At 36.6% G+C, this 23813-nt stretch overlaps 2 protein-coding genes across 2 annotated transcripts; one reads left to right on the forward strand and one right to left on the reverse strand.

Moving 5' to 3' along the window:
* The first annotated feature begins 4923 nt into the window (after window positions 1-4923).
* On the forward strand, window positions 4924-7373 carry LOC139193372 (uncharacterized). Its single transcript, XM_070816369.1, has 3 exons — window positions 4924-6512; window positions 6820-6874; window positions 7164-7373. Exons 1-3 carry the CDS (start codon window positions 4924-4926, stop codon window positions 7371-7373), a joined length of 1854 nt encoding a protein of 617 aa, XP_070672470.1.
* A 30-nt stretch (window positions 7374-7403) lies between these two features.
* LOC103405192 (serine/threonine-protein kinase 12) lies at window positions 7404-13286 on the reverse strand. Its single transcript, XM_008344161.4, has 12 exons — window positions 12099-13286; window positions 11902-11976; window positions 11721-11816; window positions 11442-11527; window positions 11184-11304; window positions 10667-10746; window positions 9934-9996; window positions 9576-9691; window positions 9094-9179; window positions 8566-8687; window positions 8082-8193; window positions 7404-7750 (listed from the first exon to the last, which is right to left on the reverse strand). Exons 1-12 carry the CDS (start codon window positions 12420-12422, stop codon window positions 7652-7654), a joined length of 1380 nt encoding a protein of 459 aa, XP_008342383.1. The 5' UTR covers window positions 12423-13286; the 3' UTR covers window positions 7404-7651.
* Window positions 13287-23813: the final 10527 nt, after the last annotated feature.

The following is a 23813-nucleotide window of genomic DNA, read 5'->3' on the forward strand; positions in this document are numbered from 1 at the left end:
TATGGTGGCATACATGAGGTAAATTCTGACGATTCTTCTACTTATCAGTTGCCTCCACGAGCTAATCGTGGAAAACCTAAAATACAATATGAGCCTGATATGCATGCCAAAGCTAAATATTCTATCAACAATTATGTGTCTACTCATCGTTTGTCCAAATCGTATGCATCTTACATATGTCAGCTATCTAGTGTATCAATTCCAACAAAATTGCAAGATGCTTTGTCTGACCCTAAGTGGGTTAATGCTATAAAAGTTGAGATGGAAGCTTTGGAAAAGAATTCTACTTGGGATTTGGTTCCTTTACCAAACGGGAAGAAAGCTGTTGGATGTAGATGGGTGTTTATTATTAAGCACAAAGCAGATGGTTCTATTGACCGATATAAAACCATATTAGTTGCTAAGGGTTATACTCAAACCTATGGGGTGGGTTATCAGGAGACTTTTGCTCCTGTTGCCAAACTTAATATTGTGCGTGTTCTTTTATCCTTATCAGCAAACCAGGATTGGCCTTTGTTGCAGTTTGATGTTATGAATGTTTTCCTTCATGGTGATCTTAAAGAGGAAGTTTATATGGATCTCCCACCTGGTATTGGAACATCTCCTGGAAAAGGTGTTGTATGCAAGTTACGAAAGGCTTTGTATGGTTTGAAACAATCTACTAGAGCGTGGTTTGGGAGGTTTACAAGTTCAATGAAGAAGTTTGGGTATATCCAGAGTCATTCAGATCATACTTTGTTTCTAAAGCGACAAAATGGTAAGCTAACTGCATTGATTATTTATGTTGATGACATGATAGTGACTTGTGATGATTAGAAGGAGATACAACGCCTTCAAAAGTACCTAGCTACTGAATTTGAGATGAAAGAATTGGGTGAATTGAAGTATTTTCTTGGAATCGAGGTTGCACGATCCAAGCATGGTATTTTTCTGCCTGAACGGAAATATGTTCTTGATTTGTTAGCTGAAACATGTATGTTAGATTGCAAACCTGTTGATACTCCGATTGAGCAGAATCATTGTCTGGGCTTATTTCCAGATCAAGTTCCTACTCATAAGGAATAGTATCAAAGACTTGTGGGGAGATTAATTTATTTGTCTCACACTTGCCCTGACATTGCTTATGCAGTTAGTGTGGTAAGTCAGTTTATGCACTCACCTAGTGAAGCTCATATGGTTGCAGTAACCCGTATTTTGACGTACTTGAAGATGGCTCATGGCAGAGGCTTGGTTTTCTCCAAAAATGGTCATTTGAATGTTGAAGGGTATACAGATGCAGATTGGGCAGGTTCTATCATAGATCAGCAATCTACATCTGGATACTTTACGTTTGTGGGTGGTAATTTAGTTACTTGGAGAAGCAAGAAACAAAAAGTGGTGGCTAGGTCAAGTGCAGAAACTGAGTTTCGTGGTATGTCTCATGGTGTATGTGAGTTGTTATGGTTGAAAAAATTGTTGAGAGATCTTGGGTTTAAACCTAAGGGTGCTATGAAACTTCATTGTGATAACAAAGCTGCTATTGAGATTGCTCATAATTCAATGCAACATGATCGAACAAAACATGTGGAGATTGATCGACATTTCATTAAGGAAACTTTGGATGTAAAATTATTATGTTTCCGTTTGTGAGATATGAAGATCAACTTACTGATGTTCTTACTAAGGCTATGTCTAATAGTGGGTTTTTCAACTCGCTTGACAAGTTGGGCATACGTGGCATCTTTGCACCAACTTGAGGGGGAGTGTTGCGAGTTATATATTAGTTAAAATGTAAATAGTAGTTTATTGTCCCACATTGGTGAAGTGCATATGTAATGCCAGTTGTAACTCTCATATATACTCCACTTTGGAGATTAATGAATATATAAGAAATTCCCAAATATTGTCATATATATTTTTGGTATTTACCATGTTTAGTTTAATATATATAAATCCGTCTGTTGGACATGAATTAAAAGCAGTAGCAGTACACATGCTGGTAAATGATGACAAATATTTCTTGAGCAGTGCTAGGGAATCAATGCATGTAATGCAACTAATAAGTGAGTGTACTGAGCAGTGCTAGGGAATCAATGCATGTAATGCAACTAATAAGTGAGTGTACTAACTTTCACCATTTTCGTTTCTGTAGTTAGTGTTTGGTTTGGTCATTTTCGGTCTCACCTTCATATACGTTTCTTTACCTTGTTCTTTTCATACATCACAATCTCTCTCTCTCTCTCTCTCTCTCACTCATATATGTACTAACCTCTTGCTAACAATTAACTCCTTTTTATTTACTTTTTATGTTTAAAAAAAGTAAAAAAGAAAAAAGCAAAAAGCAAAACAATAAATAATATACTTGAAAAAATAATAAACTTTCTAACCACACACAGTCTCACTACTTTGATATTTTTTTTTTTTGTGAATTTATTTTTTCTTTTGAAATTCTAATGTTAGAAGGCCAATTTTGAGATTATAAAAGTTTCATTTTTTTGCCTTCTCCCTTTATATATAGAATACCAGCAATTGCACACACACACACACACACTCTCTCTCTCTCTCTCTCTCTCTCATATATGTACTAACCTCTTGCTAACAATTAACTCCTTTTTATTTACTTTTTATGTTTAAAAAAGTAAAAAAGTAAAAAAGTAAAAAAGCAAAAAGCAAAAAGCAAAACAATAAATAATATACTTGAAAAAATAATAAACTTTCTAACCACACACAGTCTCACTACTTTGATATTTTTTTTATTTTTGTGAATTTATTTTTTCTTTTGAAATTCTAATGTTAGAAGGGTAGTTTGAGATTATAAAAGTTTCATTTTTTTGCCTTCTCCCTTTATATATAGCATACCAGCAATTGCACACATGCTATTATATGCTTATTAAAATTTTTAAAATAAAAATTACAAAGAGAGAAACATATAAAATGGTCACTAAAGCTTTTTGTGACGACCTTGAAACGATTTTTTGTAGCTAAAAAAGGTTGTTCATATATTTAGTGACTGTTTTTGGATATCTATTTCACCACTAAAATTGTATTTTATTTGGGAAAGAAATGTGGAAAAAAAGGGAGCAAATGATATGGCTACCTGTTTGTGAGGGTTTGAAAAAAAAATAATATTTTGTGTTCAGTTTACTATATTGTCCATAACTTTTATTTTGATTATTTGTCTTTAATTTTACTCTTTCAGTTGGTAAAAATAGTATTGTTAATAGGTAGTGACTCGTTATTTACTACATATAATAACTTGTCTGTAAGTGCTAAACGGCTTCTCGATATTATAATATTTTATATGTTACAACATATCATACTAGCATATGTCTACATACTTTGTGTGTGTGAATATTTTTTTTTGTTTGTTTTTAAAACGGGGAGGATAGATAGGGAGAGAGAGAGAGAACGTGGGAGTGGAGTGGGGAGAGAGGTTTTTGTCTTTTTTTTTTAATATTAGATAATAGTAAAATTACATGTAGGAAAGACTTAAATAAAAAACAACAAAATTTGGTTTTGTGAAATTAAATTATTACCCATAATTCTTTTTTTTTTTTTTTTTTTTTTTGTGATTGAAGACTAAATAGTTTTTTCACCCTCTTTTAGTTGACAACAAATTTTTTATTTATAGGTAGTTTAGATATATTCCACTTACAGGTCCGCTGTATGCATGCTTAATGTTTGCTTTCCGTACCTCGCTTTGGCTATCTACTATCTAGGGTTTGTAATTTGGAGGAACCAGATCCTAATATCAAGTTATCCACTATATATAGATTTAAAATCTCCTTTATAGGTAATTAATCACAATTAGCATGATATCAAAAGCTGAGATTTAATTCTTCCCAACACTTTCAATTGATTATTTCTATGTAGCATATTTATGTTGTAAATTATCAGGTATTTTTTGGAGATATGAACCATATAGTAATCACATTCTTTCTTTCTTTTTCATTTGTATTTTGTTTCTCATTTTTCCTAACAAATAACAGAAGGAATTATTTGAAATATAATACAGTGTCTTCACAGATAATGGTAAAAACATATCATAATAGTTATATGTGTATTAACGTCTATAATTTTTATTTTTTTGATATATATATTTTTAATTATGCAGAGAAAGGTATAATAGTGTTGTTTTTATGAGTTTTTGGCAGACAAATAGTATTCTATTAATAAGTAGTATAGACAAGTGATTGCATGGGTAGAGAAATAGAACTTAGGACCTAGAGTGCGAGGATAAATATTCAAAACCACTTGAGCTTTAAACATCTTCACTCTCAGTTTAATTGGATTTCAATACATACGAGGTCTCTTGTTATTTGCTACGTGATTTTTGTGTTTACAATTTCAATTCAAGAGCCTATTTTTTGTGCAATTTATTTGGAGTACTAATTATCACTCCCGTCTTTTTTCTCTGCACTTCTTTTATTTTTGTCTCTTAACTCTCTTTCCATTTATTCAGTTCAAAGGCTAAAAAAACATAAAAACAAAAGCGCGTGAGAAGAAAAATAGAGTGGAGAAAATAAGAAATCTAACCCAAGGTTGCTCGTGAAGCCCAAGTCAACGTAGGCTGCTCATGAAGCCTAAAATACCTAAAACGAAAGGCACAAGCCCAATCTCCGCCATCCGTCACCCTCAACCAGGAGCGTTACAGCATTTGCAAGAATCAGAGAAACCCTTTCGGTCCTTTAGTATTTAAACGCTTCTCTGTCAGAGATAAATGTTGGAGAATGGAGATGATCACTTGTGGGTTTGCCCGGAAAGTCCTAAAATTTCTCCCCGTCCATTTCCAGAGCACGATGTGAAAGGTAAAGCTCCAATCTTTTCTTGCTTTTCAAATCAACTGTTGCATCTGTTAGTGTTGCTAAATGTGATTATTTGAGGAAAAAGAAGCGTTTTTAGACAAAAGACCTGAGGACCCAGAAAGGAGTTTGAGTGGAAAAAATGCTGAGTGTGAAGTTTTTTGCCTATGCATTTTCTGCACAGAGAAATTTTAGCACCAAAACTAGTGGAAAAAGCATAGATTGTGTTCAAGATAAATACAAATTCAGACCCAAACCCAAAAACCCCAGAGTTAAGTGGACTGAACAGCAGAAACAAATCATATCTGCCATTTCTGAGGGGAAATCTGTGTTCATTACCGGTTCCGCGGGGACCGGGAAAACAATGTTGGTTAAGCACATCATAAAACTATTGAAAAGATGTCACACACCTTCAAAGGTTTTTGTCACGGCACCTACTGGTGTTGCGGCTTGTGCTATCAGTGGGCAGACCCTTCACTCTTTCGCTGGTATTGGTTGTGGCAATGATGATAGGGATACTTTGCTGAGTAGGGTTCTCTCGAATAAGGAGGCTTGTAGGAAGTGGTCGAAAGCTGAGGCGTTGGTCATAGATGAGATTAGCATGGTTGACGGGGAGTTGCTTGATAGTCTTGAATACATTGCAAAATACATACGACAAGTTGATGAAATTTGGGGTGGAATGCAGCTTGTTGTGGGTGGGGATTTCTTTCAGTTACCACCCGTAAAAACTGAGTGGAATTCAGAGAGTAAGGAATTTGCATTTGAAGCAGACTGTTGGGAATCTAGCTTTGATTTACAAGTTAATCTTACAAAGGTTTTTCGGCAGTCAGACCCTCGACTGATCAAGATACTTCAGGGTATTAGAACAGGGGAGATTGATCCTGAAGACTTGAAGTTTTTAGAAAATTCTTGCGCAGATTCTGTGCCAGATCCTTCTGCAGTACAATTCTATCCAAGGATTCAAGACGTAAATAGAGTGAATGCAAGTAGATTGGAGAGCTTGGGTAATGAACTTGTTGTTTATACTTCAGTTGATAGTGGTCACGATCCTTGGAAGAGACAGCTTGAACAGGTGATTGCGCCTAAAGAAATTGGCTTATGTAAAGATGCAAGGGTGATGCTGCTAAAAAATTTGAATACTAGGAGTGGCCTGGTAAATGGTGCTACTGGTACTGTTATGGCATTTCGTAAGACCAAAGATGTGGGATTGACGAGCATATGTGATGGTGGGCTGCTACCAATAGTTAAATTTGATTCGGGGATAATAAAGGTGATAAAACCAAAAACATGGGATGTGACAGAGGGAGATTCAGTAGTTGCTCAAAGAGAGCAGCTACCTCTCAGACTGGCTTGGGCTTCAAGCATTCACAAGTGCCAGGGCATGACTCTGGACTGTCTTTACACCAATCTCTCAAAATCTTTCGAATATGGAATGGTTTATGTAACTCTTTCCCGTGTGAAAAGCTTGGAAGGCCTGTATATATCCGGTTTCCATCCTAGCAAGATTAAGGTGCACCCTAAGGTTAAGCAGTTTTATAAAAGGTTTTCTGGCGACCACAAAAAGGAGGTTGAGGATAATGTCACCCAGAAAAAGTATCGTAGCAATGATAGTGGTGGATGGGGAAACAAAGATGAGGAGGTTGACAATGATAATGATATCCAGAAAAAATACTGTACCAATGATATCGGCAGAAAAGGAAACGATGGCAGCGGATACACATTGGAACAACTGTAGGAAGAAAATACCTGGAAAACAACTGAGACAATTTGCAGTGAGAGAGAAAGTTACTACTTAATCTTAGAGAGGTGTTCTAAAGTTAGCATCTGATCAAGGAAAACTCAAATTTTTACAAATATTATCGTCTTCTTCACTTTGTTTTGTTGGTTTGTCAATTTTAACAGAGATCCAACCTCATGCGCCTGTTGCTGTGACAGCTTTCTACAATTTCACTCAATGCGACTATGAGAGTTCTTGTGCTCGTGGGAGTGCCTTCAATGTGATAGTAGATGCTTATGTGTTTGTTCGTATTTTGCGCAGCTGTGGCAAGGAGCTTATATCTCAAATGGTTAAGAGTTTTTACCTTGAACGCCAGGCAAGTTTGTGTTCCTATTCCCCTTCCCCAGTTGCGTTTCTTTAGTGCTATGTCAACCCTTTTGAGTAGACGCATGATGAGGTCTGTCTCCTAAGGGCTTTGCCCAGCTTTTGGCCTGGAGAAACTTTCATGGAACGAGTACACTGCTATTAGTGCGTCTCATGCCAATCAAACAACGCCAATATGGAGAAACATTCACGTGGATTTGTATGGTTGGCCACCACGTGCCAAAGAAGTTGCGCACAATTTAGGTCCTTTCCGAAATTTTCAGTTTGGTTGGCTTGGTTAGCTTGCAGAAGTTACAGCTGCAGGTCTCCTCCCAAATGTCTCTGGATTTCTAGACCAACGGCGTTGGGCATTGAAGTTGTTTAAATCACAGGTTTCAGCGTTCAAGTCAGGGCTCCAAACCATAAGCAAGCACATGGACATGCGTAAATATAACCCGTCTGCCGACGATGTGTCTGAAGACTTCGCAAGTCGAGTCTCATCAGAAGAATAAAACATAAAACTGGAAAAAAATCCAAAGAGCAAACAAAATATGGAGATTTCATTATGATTGTTTATAACAAGGAAAAAAAGAAAGAAATGTTCCGGTTCGGAGAAAATCTACAAATGTTTTAAGCAAGAATAGGGAAGTGTAACAGCGTCTCTTGGTCCGCCTAAGAAACTGAAATCCTATGAAAGGTAAACTATCTCACAACTACTCTGTCGAAAAAAGTTTGAACTGTTTGGGGCAAAAAAGAGCTTAATGCCTACACGAAATACGGCTGTAGTAGCTCATCTCATTGTAGAGCAGGAAGATGAACGGCTGCTTGGACTCGTCCGATCTTTCTTCACCATGGACTCGAGATTCTGGAGACATGTAAGTGGCGTGACCTGTGCAAAATACACAATATTACGTAAGTGTATTTAAGCAAATTGACTTGCACTTGACTCAATATATACACGAGAAAATTTTTTCCAGTGTGTTGAGAGATTTTTCCAGGTACCTACTCTACATGTCATAACTCAAGTGGAGCAAATAATATATTTTTCCGTATCACTCCACTTATTCTATGACACGTGGAGTACCCTCTTGAATACCGGTCACTTTAAAAAGAAAAAAAAAACTCCACATTCTCCTCTGTGTACCAACCAGAAATAATTCCAGAAGATGTAGGAAAGGCAATCAGAAAAACGAGTTATTAAAGCAGAGAGAGATTTGAACCTTCCAGCATCTTTTTTGAGCAAACTGGTTATTAATGTCATCCAACCTCTTAATTATTTGCTTGAATGATGGTCTCTTGAATGGGTCCTCACTCCAACACTCCTCGATTAACCTGTACACATTGTACAAAAACTTTAAGTAAGCATTCTTAATAAGGAATTAACCCTGTAGAAGAGAATATGTCTGTATTTTGAGCATCGTAACAAGGCATTTTCTCTCTAAAACTTGGACATGCACAATATAACCATTTTTTGGAAAGGAGAGAAGAAAAGTACACAGCTTTTCCTATCAGGATTGCTTTTTGGTTTCAAGAATTAAGGAGCCAAAACTGCCCAGAAGAAGTGTCAAAAAACTCGTCCCCAATACCACAGTAACTCTTTGGGACCATAATACATCATTATAACAAACAAAATATTGGCTATATATAAAGGAAAATGACACTTCATATATACAGAACAAGACCAAATGTATGGAAACAACTTACTCCTTCAATCCGTGTGCATAATGCTTTGGTGGCGCTCTAAATGGTGGGCGCTCATTTGCAACATATGCTTTAGGAACTTCTGTTTCTGGCTTTGTAGAAAATGGTATGCAACCTTCAATCATCTGGAAATAACATAACATTTTTTTCAATCATTAAAACTTTTTCTCAGACCGTCAAGAATAAACCACCTCTCAACTGGAAAACATTAATACAAATCAATTCAACTCTGGATTAATACAGGATATTCATTAACATGAAAATTTCCAGTAAGGGTATACCACACATGAAAGAAGTCCATCCCATATACAACAATACAAGTTAAAAAACTGGACATTAGGATGAATTTACAAACATATTGCAAGAAGATAATGTATGGAGAAATAACCTTCATATAACAGCTATATGTAGTTACTGCAATATTGTTCAGCAATGGGGGGTGAATGGGTGGGTGTGTGTGTGTGTGTGTGAGAGAGAGAGAGAGAGAGAGAGGGGTGGTTGGGGAGAGGGGGACAGAGAGAGAAAGAGTACCTCTTGCAAGATCAAAGCAAACGAAAAAACATCCACTTTAGTATCATATTCTTCATTTCTGTAAACCTCTGGAGCCACATATCTCCCTGTACATTAGAGATGTTATCATATCAGCAACAGGAAGACATGATGATGGGAGCTACAGTCTACAGTCTATAATCTAAATTGAAACAGTTACATGTTTACAGAACCCTAAGCCTTAATCCTGTTATGCCTAACATTCAAGGCAAAGACTCAGCTTCTACAGATTTAAGTGAAACACCAGAATGTAAATGGGGATTTTACTGGGGTTAGCTACACATGCAGTAAACTAAAGCAGTATCCACTCTCTCAGCTCAAGTTAGCAAAAATGTCATCTAGCCTAGCTGGGTTTATTTCTTAGTAAAGGCCAAAATTGATCAGATGGCTACGTAGTTTTACGCACAAAATAGCATTGATCAAAGAAATGAAGAATGAAACTTTTTAAAAAGCAGGCAACATACAAGTGTCTTGACTTGTCACAGGTCTGTCTTCTTTAACTGTATTTGCAACTTTCAGTAGCTTGCTCACCCCAAAGTCTGCAACTTTCAGATGGCCCGAATCATCCCGCAATATGTTTCTGTTATCTTACTCACGAACAATTAAGAAACTATCAAAAGTTTCAATCATTTAGTTATTGATAGCGCATGATCCATGCTACATTTAAGTATGATGCTTTATAGGCCAGGCTAAGAGGAATAAACCCCCGATCGCTTATTTATGAGTCAGATTAGATATAAATTATGTTGGTAAACATCTATTTCTCTACTAGCAAAAATAACAGCAACAATAAATATAAAGAGAGAGAGTGCGAGAGCATACGAGGGCTCCAGGTCTCGATGAATTATTGCTTCAGGTTTATGCTCATGCAAGTAATTCATCCCCCTGCAGTGTAATTCAGTACAGTGCTCATTAAAATAAAAGAACACATGCAATGAATAATCGGTTATAACATGTAGCAATCATCCACCTCCCAGCACTATGAATTCTAAAACACAAAAGTTCATTTAAATACTGTTTACATTGATCACTCAAAGATAAGCATGACCCCAGTAAATAAATGGTAACACCAAAAGTAACCCAACTGGGTTTTCAATCCCAGTCAATGATATAACCAATATTTGAATTCCCTCCCCAGAAATTCTCTAGCCCTACATGGATCTAGAGTTCGCAATTTCAATGGGAAGAGTCCATACGGACTGTAATCCTCAGAGGTAATGCCAATTAAGCAGCTGACCTTATGATTTTTCAACTGCTGACAACTCCCAAAAAAAATTGTCCCGCATAAAACAAAGGAAATCCAGGAACTTGGGATGATATGTTTCAAGTCAGATAACCTATTTCAGAATAATGTAGGAAATTACATTTGCAGTAAATTATTCAAGGCATTCAAAGAATATGCCTCAAGTTCCCCATAAGAAAGCTAATCAAACTCCAAATTGATGATACAGCATGGAAACATCAGATGATTTAGATCCCATGTCAAGATATGGCATTTGTGATGTTCGCCAAGAAAACTTGCAAACAAATCCAGAGTACAAGCAACTTGACTGACCTAGCAATGTCGAGTGAAAACTTTAATGCTGATGGTGGTTTTAATGCACCTTTCCTTTTAAGATACGCACGAAAATCTCCCTGCAAAAGTAAAAATAGAAGCTCAGATGAAAAAGAAGATCAACAATTATGTTGCATTTTTACAAATATTGTCTGATCCTAAACAAACAGATAATACATTTGTCTCATTTTGTTTGTCCTACAATCTACAGTGTGTCAATGGTCCATTAATGCCCTTTCTCTTTTTGTAACTTCAATGCAATCCAACAGTTTAGGCATTTAAAACTCTAAGTCAGCTACCAAAACTCACACTTTTTGGCATAATGCTGAAGGACCTAATTGTATACTAACCCATCACTTGGCCCTTCACTTGGTACTAAAGTATCACTTATCCAAATTATAACAAGTCAACATCAAATACTCAGATGCAAAATAATGAAATGTGGAAGACGTAGGAATGAATGATGATATTAAAAGAAAGATATAAAGCAAAATTCAATTCGCATGTTTCAATTAACCTTGGATAGATATTCTATGACAATCATCATTGGACTGCTTTGTGTTACAGCACCCAAAAATTGGACAACGTTTGGATGCCGTATCTTCTGAAGTAGAGAAAGCTCATCCCTGAATGCATTTCTGAGATTCCATTGAGCCAATTAAAACTCCAGCCAAAAAGAAAGATTCAAGACCTTTTAATTCATTATCTCAATTACAACAAAAGTCAAGTAGTGATAAGAGTTCACACAAAAATTGATGCATAAAGACAAACTTACACTTTATCTTCATCAGCAAATACTTTCTCCCCAAGCGTTTTAACTGCAACTTGAATTCCACGCCACGATGCAATACGATAGGTTCCCTGACATACATTTCATTTGCAATCAAAGATCAATATCACCATTAAACCGTCCTACTTAACTCCTCCATCAATACCAATCCATACTCAACTGAATAATTTATCCCAAGCTCATTCATTGTGTCATAGTGAACTTGAATTAGACCTCAAAAAACAAAACAAAAACGAATGCCAATGTTCTTCATATGAGACTTACCTTGGTTATCTCGACACTATTGGAGAAATCAAGCTCATTAGGATTAATCTCGTATTCGGGGACTTCCCGTGAGTTCTGGACATGCATTGGAGCCATCTAATTTTTGCAAAAACCACAAAATATTTAATTTTTAGAAAAGAAAGAAACAAAAGAAGCAAACTTTGCACACTCCAGTAAATACCGGAGGTTTAGCACCGTAATCCTCCAAAAGTTTGATCACATCATCGTTTTTGTAATAAATTGCATCTGCAAGAGGCTGTTCAACAAATAAATCAGTCAGAGTCACTACACTGTTAGCAACCTATACATACACACACATACAGATATATATACAGACGAATGTAGAAAAGTGACAAAATTTGCAGTGAAATTGCTTACCGTGCTGCCCCAACAGTCACGCGGGTCGACCACGGCGCCTCTTTGGAGCAAGAGCTGGACGACGTCGGTTTGGCCCTGGCAAGCGGCGACGTGGAGGGCGGTGCGGCCGTCGATGTCAGTGAAATTGACATTGGTGCCGGAGTCGATGAGCTCTCGAATGGCGTCCAAGTCGCCCTCGTTGGCCATGTACATGAGCCGCACCCGCGGGTCAACCGGCTCGGGCGTCACCGAGTCGTCCCGGTCCGGCGCCAGCGACGACTGCTTCAGCAGAGTGAAGCGGGGCCCTCCTGCTGATTGCTGCTGTTGCTGTGGCACGGGTTCCATGTGTGGAGAAGGATAATTGGAATTGGGTGTGAATGAGAGGAGCGAGAGAGTCAGAAAACGAACAAGATGCTAGAGGGGAGAGAGAGAGAGAGTCGGTGGGATTGGAGAAGGATAAGAATAAAGTAGGGAGGACTTGGGCAGGACTGGAGGGACTTGGTCGCTAGGTAGCTGCTTAGTAGGTGTAGGTGGACTCCGGAATTTGCTTTTCTTCTCTCTTTCTTGAGAGAAATTTTTCTAGCCAACCGGCGCATTAGCCTACGTGGAGTTCCCAACCTACGTGGAGTTCCCAACCAATGAAATATTACCATGTGTCAATATCATTGTTGAAAATAAAAAATTTGCCACGTTTTGTTATTTATGTAGGCATTAAATAAATTGGTCAACAAAATTCCTAATATATCCCTAACATAATAGTTGAAAGAGAAAGACGTCAAAAAACTCTTCGACTTCCTTCTACCATGCCGACCGCCCACCCTATCAGAAATCATTCACCCACATCGCAGCCCTGTGATTCCACCGGCGACACCTTTCTTCCTCTTTTTGTTTATCCTCTTCTCTCTCGTTCTCTTCTACCTTATGAGAAATCACCCACCTCCATCGACCCAGATTTGCCGTCTTCGACCTCCGATTTTATGATCTGATGAATTTCCAGCGTTTTTTGTGTCCTTCTCAGGAGGAGCACAAAAAAGAGGAAGAAATATTGAAAACGAAAGAGAAAGGGAGAGAGATGTATGGGGAAGGGAGGGATGGGTGGGAGTGGGGGGTGGACCGTACAAGTATCCGGGAAGGAGTCGGCCAAGGTCTGGAAGTCGGCCATTGCTTTTAATTGTTTTTTTTTTCTTTTTTGTTAATTGTAAAAAGAGTAGTGTTATGCCAAGAATATAGGTATAGGTTATTAGCGGAACATCACCTGTCATTCTACGGTGCGTGTTCTAGTCACATAGAATTTTTTTTGAGAACTTTAACGAAAAGTATCCGGTACTGTTCATTTTAACGAAAAATCACATTTTTACACTAAAAAGTCAATCCTGATACTATTCACTTTACCCTTTATTTTGTCCTTATCATTAAAACTCAAAGTTTTCAAGCCCTTTTCATTAGTTTTCCTAATTTTTTTCCTTTCTTGACTAGAAGAAGCATGAGTGGGGCCACCACCCACCAACCCATTACTTAGCCGCAATGGATCGAATCTGGATTCTCGTCAGATCTTCTTTGTGAGGATTATGAGAATTCGTGAATCGTGTTCGTTCATCGTACATCGTGTAATCATAAATTATTTTAAATATTTTTATTTAAAATTAATCACAAACAGTACCTGATAAAAACTGACCGCACGATATACGATGAACGGACACAATCTACTAATCATGTTGGCAATGGGTCGGTTTTCGTAATTTTATATGCGTCTTTTTAATTATTTAAATATTTTTTTTAAATAGAAAACAAATTGCCCTTTAGTTAAAAAGTTATAATAAAAATAAACAGGTCCTTGTTGTGGCTTATTTTATCTGACAGAGAGAGAGAGTAGGGAGGGAGGTATTTGTAGGGTTGTGTAGAAGATTTAAGCCTGTCTTAAATTATTTTGGACCCACCAAACTGTCATATTTTAAACTTTTTTTGTTTTGTTTTTTACTTATAATCTAATGGCTGTGATCAAATGAGATCAAATTTAATAGTAAAAAAAAAGATTTGATGGCCCAAAATTAAATCTTTCTAAAATAATATAAGAAAATTATTTGAATCAAATTTAATTTAAAACTTTATAAATACCTATAGACCTGGCATTCGTATCGTGTTTTCCGTGTTCGTGTCGTTTTCGTGTCATACCCGATATCTTAACGGGTCGTGTCGTGTAACACCCGTTAAAATAAATGAATAAACTGACCCGACCCGAAATCGACCTAATAATATCAACAGGTAATATGACCTGACCCGTTACCCGTTAAGGAAAATATATTTTAAACCAATAAATAATCAAATGAAAAACATAATACTAAATAAGTATATACATATCATATTGTCACATCCAAAACATAAAAACGCATTTTTCTTTTAAGTACATTTTCACTTACCTAAAGTCTTTAATAGTTTTTTAATTAATGTAGAAGTGTAAAAAAATATAGAAAAAAATATATAAACGCTCGTAATGACAAACTTTACAACTTTCATGAAGAACTTAACTTCGAAATTCGCCACTATAATCATATAAATCATAGATCAAAATTTAATCGTCGATTGTTGTTTACATTTACGCTTCATTGTTCTCATCAAATTTTGTTTTTTTTCAGATTTTCTTTTTTTGAAAACTTGATCTATTAGAGGATGCAGGAAGACGAACGGTTTGGATTGTTGATATTATATTCAGAGTTTTACGATTAGTGAAATTATTGCTTGATGTTTATAAAGTTTCTACAAACTATATGACATCGACTCATATTTCAGTTAACCGTAAATATCAAAACGTGATATCAAAGATCTAAACTGTTCATCTTCTTACATCCGCCAGATGATCATGTTTTCAAAAAGGAAAATTTTAAGAAAGAAATTCAGTAAGAAGAATAAAGCGTAAATAACAATCGACGGTTAAATATAAATTTAAGGTTTATGAATTATAGTGTTGGATTTCAAAGCTAACCCCTTCATGAAAGTTGTAAAGTTTGTCAATATGAGTGATTGTATTTTTTTCTCTTTTCATTTTTTACACTTCTACAATAATTATTATTAATTTTACTAATTTTGCCATCAAATAAAAAACATTATTCATAAAGGTTTGGAGGATTTTAAAAATCTAAACGATAATGTAAGTGTAACCATTATCTACTCGTGCAGGAATAATGATGAATCACGAGTGTTTATATTCTTTCACATTTTTCCATACTTGTATGTATGTCTTCTTAGTTCTTACCTATACAAATACTATATTAGTTTATTTTAATTTTGGACAACAACATGTTAAGTAAAATTTATCCTAATGATGATAATATGGAACTCTCATAATAAAAATAAATAATAACTAAAACTTTTTTTTTTAAACTTATATAGAATAATAATACAAAACTATATATATTTAATATAGAATATATTGTATATATTAATATGGCTATTGTATTTTATAATAAATATTTTAGTAATTAAACTTTAAAATTATCAAAATAAATTTTTTCTTAATGGGTCGAAACGGGTTATCCACGTGTATACCCGTTAAGAATCCGTTATTAACAGGTTCTTAACGGGTCACCCGATGGGTCACCCGATAATGACCCGATAAGTTATCGTGTTGACCCAAAACCCGTTATTTTCGTGTCGTTTTCGTGTCGTGTCAGAAACTGCCGAGTATATGTACTTGTATGATTTTTAATTACTTATTAGAATTTAAATATTTTTAGATTAAAATGTTCATAAAAATAAATTAGGATAATCTACATAAATTTTATTTTCAAAAAAGTTACTAAAAACAAATTAGGCTAAAATCATTATTTAATAATCTCGAGCTAAAATTTTAAGTCATAAGGGTTGGAGGAGAAAAACAGTTTCTGGGTTATGGCTTAAATTTTGAAGGTTTATCCCCAAGGGTTAGAGATGATCCAAGGAATGCAAGTCCTAATATAAAAGAATAACTAGTATCAAATCTAATATAAGATTTACATAATCACACTTAAATACAATGTTTATATCACTCTCCATTGAGTGTATAAATACTCAAGTAGATTCGGCATCATGTAAAGTTGAGGAAGTCAACTCGTCGACACTTATTTTGGGAACAAGCTAGTCTCAAAGTAAAGTAGGAACTTGCATATGGAACTAAGTCTCACAAAAAACCCTATGGCTATGGTAAAACCCAAGTAGGAACAAAACCCATAGTCTAAGAAAAAAATGCATGAGCAATGCAAAGTCAAATGAAACATCTATAGGACGTTACTAGGGATATGATCAACCCAAGGTGGGTGTCTCGTCAAAACCTTGTTAGGTAGCAAAAACCCAGTGGGAAAAATGCTTCTAGTCGTAGGGAAAATAGTACATTAAGATCAAGCAAATATACTCTAGGATATTCCCTCTGAGTTCGACATAATTCCAAAGAGAACCAACAATGTTACAACTCAGAAAGTTTATGCATACCTATTCCTTGAACAAACTTCTGAAACATCGCCTTTAGTAGTGATTTGGAAAGATATTGACCAGATTGTCTTGTGAATGGATTTGTGTAACTTCAATCTTCTGATGCTCTTGCTGTTAATGTGAGAATAAGAACTTCAGCGCAATGTGCTTAATGTTGTCTCATTTAATGTAACCTTTCTTGAGTTGTTCAATGGATGCTGCATTATCTTCATAGATCGGCGTCGGGATGTCAACGACGAGGTAAAGATTGCAGGAGTTTCGAATATGGTCCACAACTGCTTTCAGCCAAAAGCATTCCCAAGTAGATAAGTGCAAGGCAAAAATTTCAGCATGGTTAGACGAAGTGGTAACTAAGGTCTGTATAGTTGACCTCTAAGATATTGCAGTGCCTTAAACGGTAAAGACATAACCCATTTGAGAGTACACCTTGTGCGGATCAGATAAGTATCATGCGTCGGGATAACCAACATGGTGATAATCGACTCCAAATGAGGAGGTACGGCATCACTTGAGGATCCGTATAAATAGAACATGCCCAGATTCGTAGTACCCTTAATGTAACAAAATATGTCTTTAACACCAGTCCAGTGTTTACGTGTAGGTGCATTACTGTATTTTGCCAAAAGATTAACAGTGAAGGAGATGTTGGGTCTAGTGCATTAAGCTAAGTACAATAAAGTGCCTATTGCACTTAGAAAGGAACTTCTGATTCCAAAATCTCTTCATCATCCTTTTTCACGGAAGGGATCTCGTTTTGCATTTGACGATCGAATGACCATAGGAGTACTCAAATACTTCATCATCCTAGTTCGATTGATGTACTAAGATTTCATCAGAACGGTGCTCTATCTTGAGACTGAGACACTATTGAGTATTTCCTAGATCTTTCATCTCAAATTCTAACTTCAGGTGCGCAACAGTTCTCTTGAGCTTTTCAGAAGGTCCGATGAGGTTAATGTTGTCAACATAAATTGCAACAATCGTAAAATCGAAATGTGACTTCTTAATGAACACGCAAGAGCATAGTTCGTTGTTCACATATCCTTGACTAGTCAAATACTTACTCAGACGGTTATACCACACTCTTTCGGATTGCTTCAAATCGTATAGTGAACGCATCAACTGCATTGAGAGCGTGTTTTGGGGTTTGGAATTATTTAATCCAGTTAAAGTAAGTCCTTCAGGAACTTTCATATAAATTTTCGTATCAAGATCCCCATAGATATACGTAGTTACTATGTCTATCAGTTGCATACTTAGTTTTTCGGAAACTACCAAACTGATAAGGTAGCAAAAAGTAATCACATCCATAACAGGTGAATAAGTTTCATCATAGTCAATCCCGGGGCGTTGTGAGAAGCCTTGTGAAACAAGACAAGCTTTGTAATGCACAATTTAGTTCTTTTCATTATGTTTTTGAACAAAAACCCATTTGTAGTCAACGGGCTTCACATGTGGAAGAGTAGAAGCTACGGGTCCAAACACTCAAGCGAATTGAGTTCAACTTGGATTGCTTGCTTCCAGTTTGACCAATCAATTCTACGTTGATATTCATCAACAAAAAGGGGTTCAATGTCATCGTTCAACATGATCTCAGTAGCTATTGTATATGCTTATGCATCGTCAATGATCATCTCATTTCTACATCAAACATCATTCAAGCTAGCATAATATATCAAAATCTCTCGATTCTTTAAGGTGGATTCGTCTCTTCAAAGACACTTCCATAATATAGAATTTCCTCATGAGTTGGATAGAATGAGTAGGCGACAATCGGATTCACGGTAAGCTCAACAGCCTGTGATGTGGGTTTTCTTTTCCAGGGGTGTGAATCATTTTGAACAAAGAGGTCTGCCATGCTTTTATGTAGGGGCAAATGATTGGCTAGCTATTGATGTAAGTGGATCGCCCAAATTGGCGTCCCAAGCCTCTAGGAAGGAAGTCTGTCGTACATTTGGTACATTCATCTTTGTAGGCACATTTGCAGCTGGAATATGTGATCTTGTCACTTGCGCTAGATCTGTGAAAGTATATGACATACTCTGAGCTACACTCTAAAGATCTAATTTGCGTTGTATTTCAGTTTCAGACTGAGCGGTGCGGGATCTAAATGAGACAAAATGGGAGTTGTCCACGATAATTCACGTCGCTCTTCAGAAACGGTGACGTTCTTATCTCCTTTTAACAACGAAAATATTGTCTCGTGGAAGTGACAATCTAAGAAGTGAGTGGTAAAATGATCGCATGTCACAGGTTCTAAGTAACGAATAATTGAAGAAGAGTCATATCTGACATAGATTCCCATCATTTGTTAAGGCCCCATTTTTGTATGTAAAGGCAGCGAAATGGCACATAGACTGCCAAACAAAAAATGCGCAGATGCGATATGTCAGGTTCGTATCTGGTAACCAACTGAAGGGCGTTATATGGTTAGGTCGCAACAGGCCTCAGGCGGACCAACATGACTATGTGTAATATTGCATGGCCCTAAGTAGCGATCTCGAACTTAGTACGTATGACCAACGATCGAGCAATCATTTGTAAGTGCTTAATGAATGTCTCTGCCAAGCCGTTCTGCGTGTGAATATGGGGTACTGGATGTTCAACTTTAACCTTAATCGACATGCAATAGTCATCAAAAGTTTTAGATGTGAATCCTCCAGCATTATCCAATCGAATAGATTTGATTTGAAAATCTGGGTGGTAAGCCTTGAGCTTGATAACATGAGCCAATAGTTTAGAGAATATAGCGTTTCTTATGGATAACAAGCACACGTGTGGAAGCGTCAACCAAAACCATAAAATATCTAAATAGTCAGCAGGGAAGGTGAATCGATCCACAAATGTCCCCGTGAATCCTTTGTTGAAAAATATGAGGATTCGAACGAATTTTGTTATAAGAAGGCTTAATAAAAAGCTTTCCCATAGAGTAGGTTTGATATGTGATTCCTTGAATCGAACCTAAACTTCGATTTAGTGGATGCTCGTGTGAAGATTTGAGGATACAACACATTGTTGTTCATCCAGGATGTCCCAAACGATCATGCCCAAGTGTAATTTTGTGTGTGGTCCTTGAGGTAGGCCCGGCCACATAGTGGCTCTCTATAGGGCGTATGGTTTTAGTATACAGACCATTCGGGATACAATCTATCTTATCTAGAATACGTTGTTGGTCATATTCGTAGAAAGTGATGCACATAAATTCAACTCCATTTTCGACATAAATTTCAGCATGGTAATTATTATCTCTAAGTCTTTGAAACTCAACAATGTTATTCCAGAACGTGGAGAATAAAGTGCCTCATCAATGGTCAAAAATTGTACCATAGGACAACATTATATATGCCTTACCATATCCTTCAATCAGGTTGGATGGGCCTGAAAGGGTTGTCAGAAGTGCATTCTTAGGTACAAAGTTAGTGAAATAGACGTGTTCACGCAAAACAGTGTGCGTGGTTGCACTATCTACCAAACAACTAACTTTCCCACTAGTCATACATAGAAATAAAAATTAATTTGAATTGATCACATGCATAAAAGTTCTAAAACAAATATCCTTCAAAATAATTTAAGTATTCAAGGATGGTAATTAAAAACTTAATATCCAAAAACAAATCACTAACAAATAATCTAAACATAAAGGAAATTGTTCAAACTTAAACAAAAAACAAGAGAGGTTCAGCCACTAGGTGGAATTTGGCCACCAGGGTTCTAAAATTCAACTAAAAATAGTTCATGTCTAAGATTTTAATCTTCCATAGGGGTAATAGCCTCCTGAAAGTCAAAAACTGCCATCTTGGTACTTTCCGATTCATCCACTTGCACAAAGTTTAATTTAAACTTCTTACGATTAGAATGATATTCAGCTATAACCTTCGAGTGAGCACAACAAACACGGGACTAATGTTCATTTGAACCACAGCGGTAACGCATGTCTGCATCCATAGTGTCAAGTGATTTGCCCTTATTATTAAAGTTTGGGACATTGGGAACAAGGTTAGGGCGCTTTTGGGCTCAGTTTCATTTCTTAGATGGGCCTTGCCTCTGTTGACCTTGACGGAATGACTTATGGCCATCCTACCACGCCTATGTTGGCATTTTGGGTATTGGTTTGTGCTATAGTGTGTTTTAGACGCATCAATCGCCCCAGTAGGCCAAGCTTGATGATTTTTCATCAACAGCTGATTCTGCTTTTCAGTGAGAAGTAAAATAAAGTTCAAATCTGAAAACTTAGTGAACTTCTGAGCCTATATTGTTGTTGTATGACAATAATATAGGGCTCAGAAGTGCTCTATCTGCAGTGCATCATGATTGTGTCTTCAAATGAAGATCATGGCAGTGGCTTTCTCAGCTTTGCCAATTGGGTTGTCCGTCTCATCTTTAATGGCAAGATGCAAATTCTTTGCGGTGAGGTAGAGCTTCACATCTTGGACTCACTTAAGGTAGTTTCTTCCAAAGACCTCTAAAGCGGTGATGTTAAGTTTGTTCAAATTCGGCATGTCCTTATCACAAAATAAATGGACAAGAATGTGGTTAGTGTAATGGAGAAAAAATCAATTCATTCACATAAGAGTAGAACATTCAGGTTCTAATAGACATTTATTGGTTTAAATTTACATGAAAAAACTTTGGGTTTTCATGGGTGATGCTTTTAATGAAAACTTCATGTTTTCAAACAAAGCATGTTTCTGGAAAATTCGGGTTTTGAAAGAATTATGAACTTCAGGTTCATATGTTCCTACAAACAAACACAACTATATATACAGAAATATGCAACAAGAAAATATGCAAATATATCTTCAGGTCTAGAATATTTGAATTAATTATTTGGATTTTGGGCCAAAATCAAAGTGTGGGTGAAAAATTATAAAACCAAATTGTCTAAAAAAAATAAACAATTAAGCTTAGGGCCTAAAAACATGGACCAAAGCCCACAGATGGGCTGAGCAAATAATGGTCATACGGCCCATGCATAAATGGGGCTGGGGTAAACGGGTGTGGGTTACAGGCCCTGTAGACCAATGGCCCATATAAGCGTGAATCGAGTGTCACGTGGTGCGGTGCACCAATTTTCCAGCAGCGAGTTGGGATCATGTGTGTGTGGTTACACGGATGCATCAACCAAAGGTTGGGATCCAGTGTGATGCAGTGCAGGTGCACTAATGTACCGGCTATAGGCTAAGATATGGTGTGATGTTATGCACAAGGACACCATAACCCAACGGGCTAGTGTCATATAGGCTTAGGGTGAGCACCAACGGGCCTGGGTTTGCAGACCTAAGAATTTTTATTTTTTTTTTCAAATTATTATTGTATGGTGAGATGAGTCTGGGCCTAAAAGGTCGTGGGTTAAACCAAACACAAATCCCCAACTGTGTTGGGTGTGCGCATCTAAGGAGATAACTGGCACCGCCGTTTCTGGCGGCTTTGTTTGGGTTCAGAAAACTCGGGACAAGTCACGTGGGTCGACGATGACCACAGTGGTGAACGGAGAAGGTTAATCTCAACGTTCAAGAACCAAACCTTAGAAATTTTAAATCGGATTTCAACAAATTCTGATGAGATTCAAGTGAATCTCGATCCAATTTTCGTCGATGATGACTTCTGGTCATCGGTGACAATGACCAAAGGCTCAGGGCGGTAGCTGCAGGCCATGCCCGTGGTGGTCATGGACAAGGACGCAATTAATGGCATCGGGTTTTTCTAGGTTGCAAAGCTTAGAGCTTTTGGCTCCGTGGCTTGGTTCATTTAGCTCGGCTCAAGAAGCCTAATATATTTTTCCAATTTTTTTTTTCAGTTTCCATATTATAATTTAATGCATATTCAACATATAATTCACGGCATGAGCAGATATGTGATGTAATTCATGGCAATATCAATTCACATAATTCGCCAATTTTGGATATAATGCATATACAATTTATGTAAAATCTAAAATTTGGAAAACGTAAAGTTGGGTCATGCGTTATGGTGATTGTTCATGCTATCAGGGCTGCAAAAATATTGAGATAAAAACCATTATTTTGGAAGAACCTGATTGCGTAATGATATTGATGAACTGGTTTGATGCATGAAACTTTCATGTTAGATTCCTAAGCGTAGTGGCAGGAACGTGCTGATAACGTGTTATGGCTTATTTTATCTAACTGGGAGAGAGAAAGTACACGACATAGAGAGAGTCGGGAGAGAGATGTGTTTGTACGGTTGTGCAGAGGATGTGTTATTCCTCTTATGCAATGCCTTTGTTTATAGTAATAAAGGAGGGACGAATCATTCTCCTCCAAGGACTACAAGTCTTAATAGGGAAGAATAACTAGTATCAAATCTAATATAGGATTTACACAATCACACTTAAATACAATGTTTATAACATCCCTTAGTTTTTAAAATTTGACTTTCTTTTTTCTTTGTCAAATGATAAATTTTGTTAGATTAAATGTTAAATTAATGACTGACGGGGTTTGAATCCACATCGTCAAGCAAAGGCTCAACTCCTTTTGTGAAGTCTAGAGTTATTTGTTTGGCTTTCTTTGTCAAAAGTTGTAAATGATACCACACTTGCTCCTAGATTGTTTTAGTTCTTACAACTTTGTTATGGGTTTATTTTGCTGGATCATACGTTCAATGGCATTGATTGAAAGACAATCATCAGCACAAAAGGTTTGTTTATGCATATGCATTTCATGTTTAACTTACTGATGCATTTCGACTAGTGACCTTGTCTCGTCAAAATCTCTCGCTACTATCTAGCTAGCTGGGCATGCAATATATGACAGCCCATGTGGGTTGACTGTCACCTTTTAGACGGGATTGAGCTTTTCACCATTAATCTGCTCGGATTGCTTGTACATTTGACAAGTGTCTCTTTGTACTTTGTTTGCAGCAATCAAAGGTTTTTGTTTTAATAGGGTTAGAGGATTTCATTTCCTCTTTGGAGAAAAAATTTATAATTTTGAGAAGGTTTGTTTTTCCTCTTCATCTCAGATCTCTCTAGGAGCATCAAGCATTTTTTTTTGGTAATATTCTTCTTTGAATATTTATAAGTCCTTCTCTGCAAATGCTTGTTTAAAATCTTCTTATTTGCCCATTTGTTTTGGCTAGGAAATTTTACATTTTGAAAGAATGTTTTAAAACCTTGGGTTGCCTTTTGTGTTCTTCATTAGAAACCCTAGCTACAAAACCATGTTCATGCATTAAACACCCACTCATTGTAGAATAGGGTTGCATTGTAACATCCCATATCGCCCAGGGGAGTGATCCTTAAATGTATATTCT

This window comes from Malus domestica, chromosome 17, assembly GCF_042453785.1.
Source record: "Malus domestica chromosome 17, GDT2T_hap1".
Classification (NCBI taxonomy): domain Eukaryota; kingdom Viridiplantae; phylum Streptophyta; class Magnoliopsida; order Rosales; family Rosaceae; genus Malus; species Malus domestica.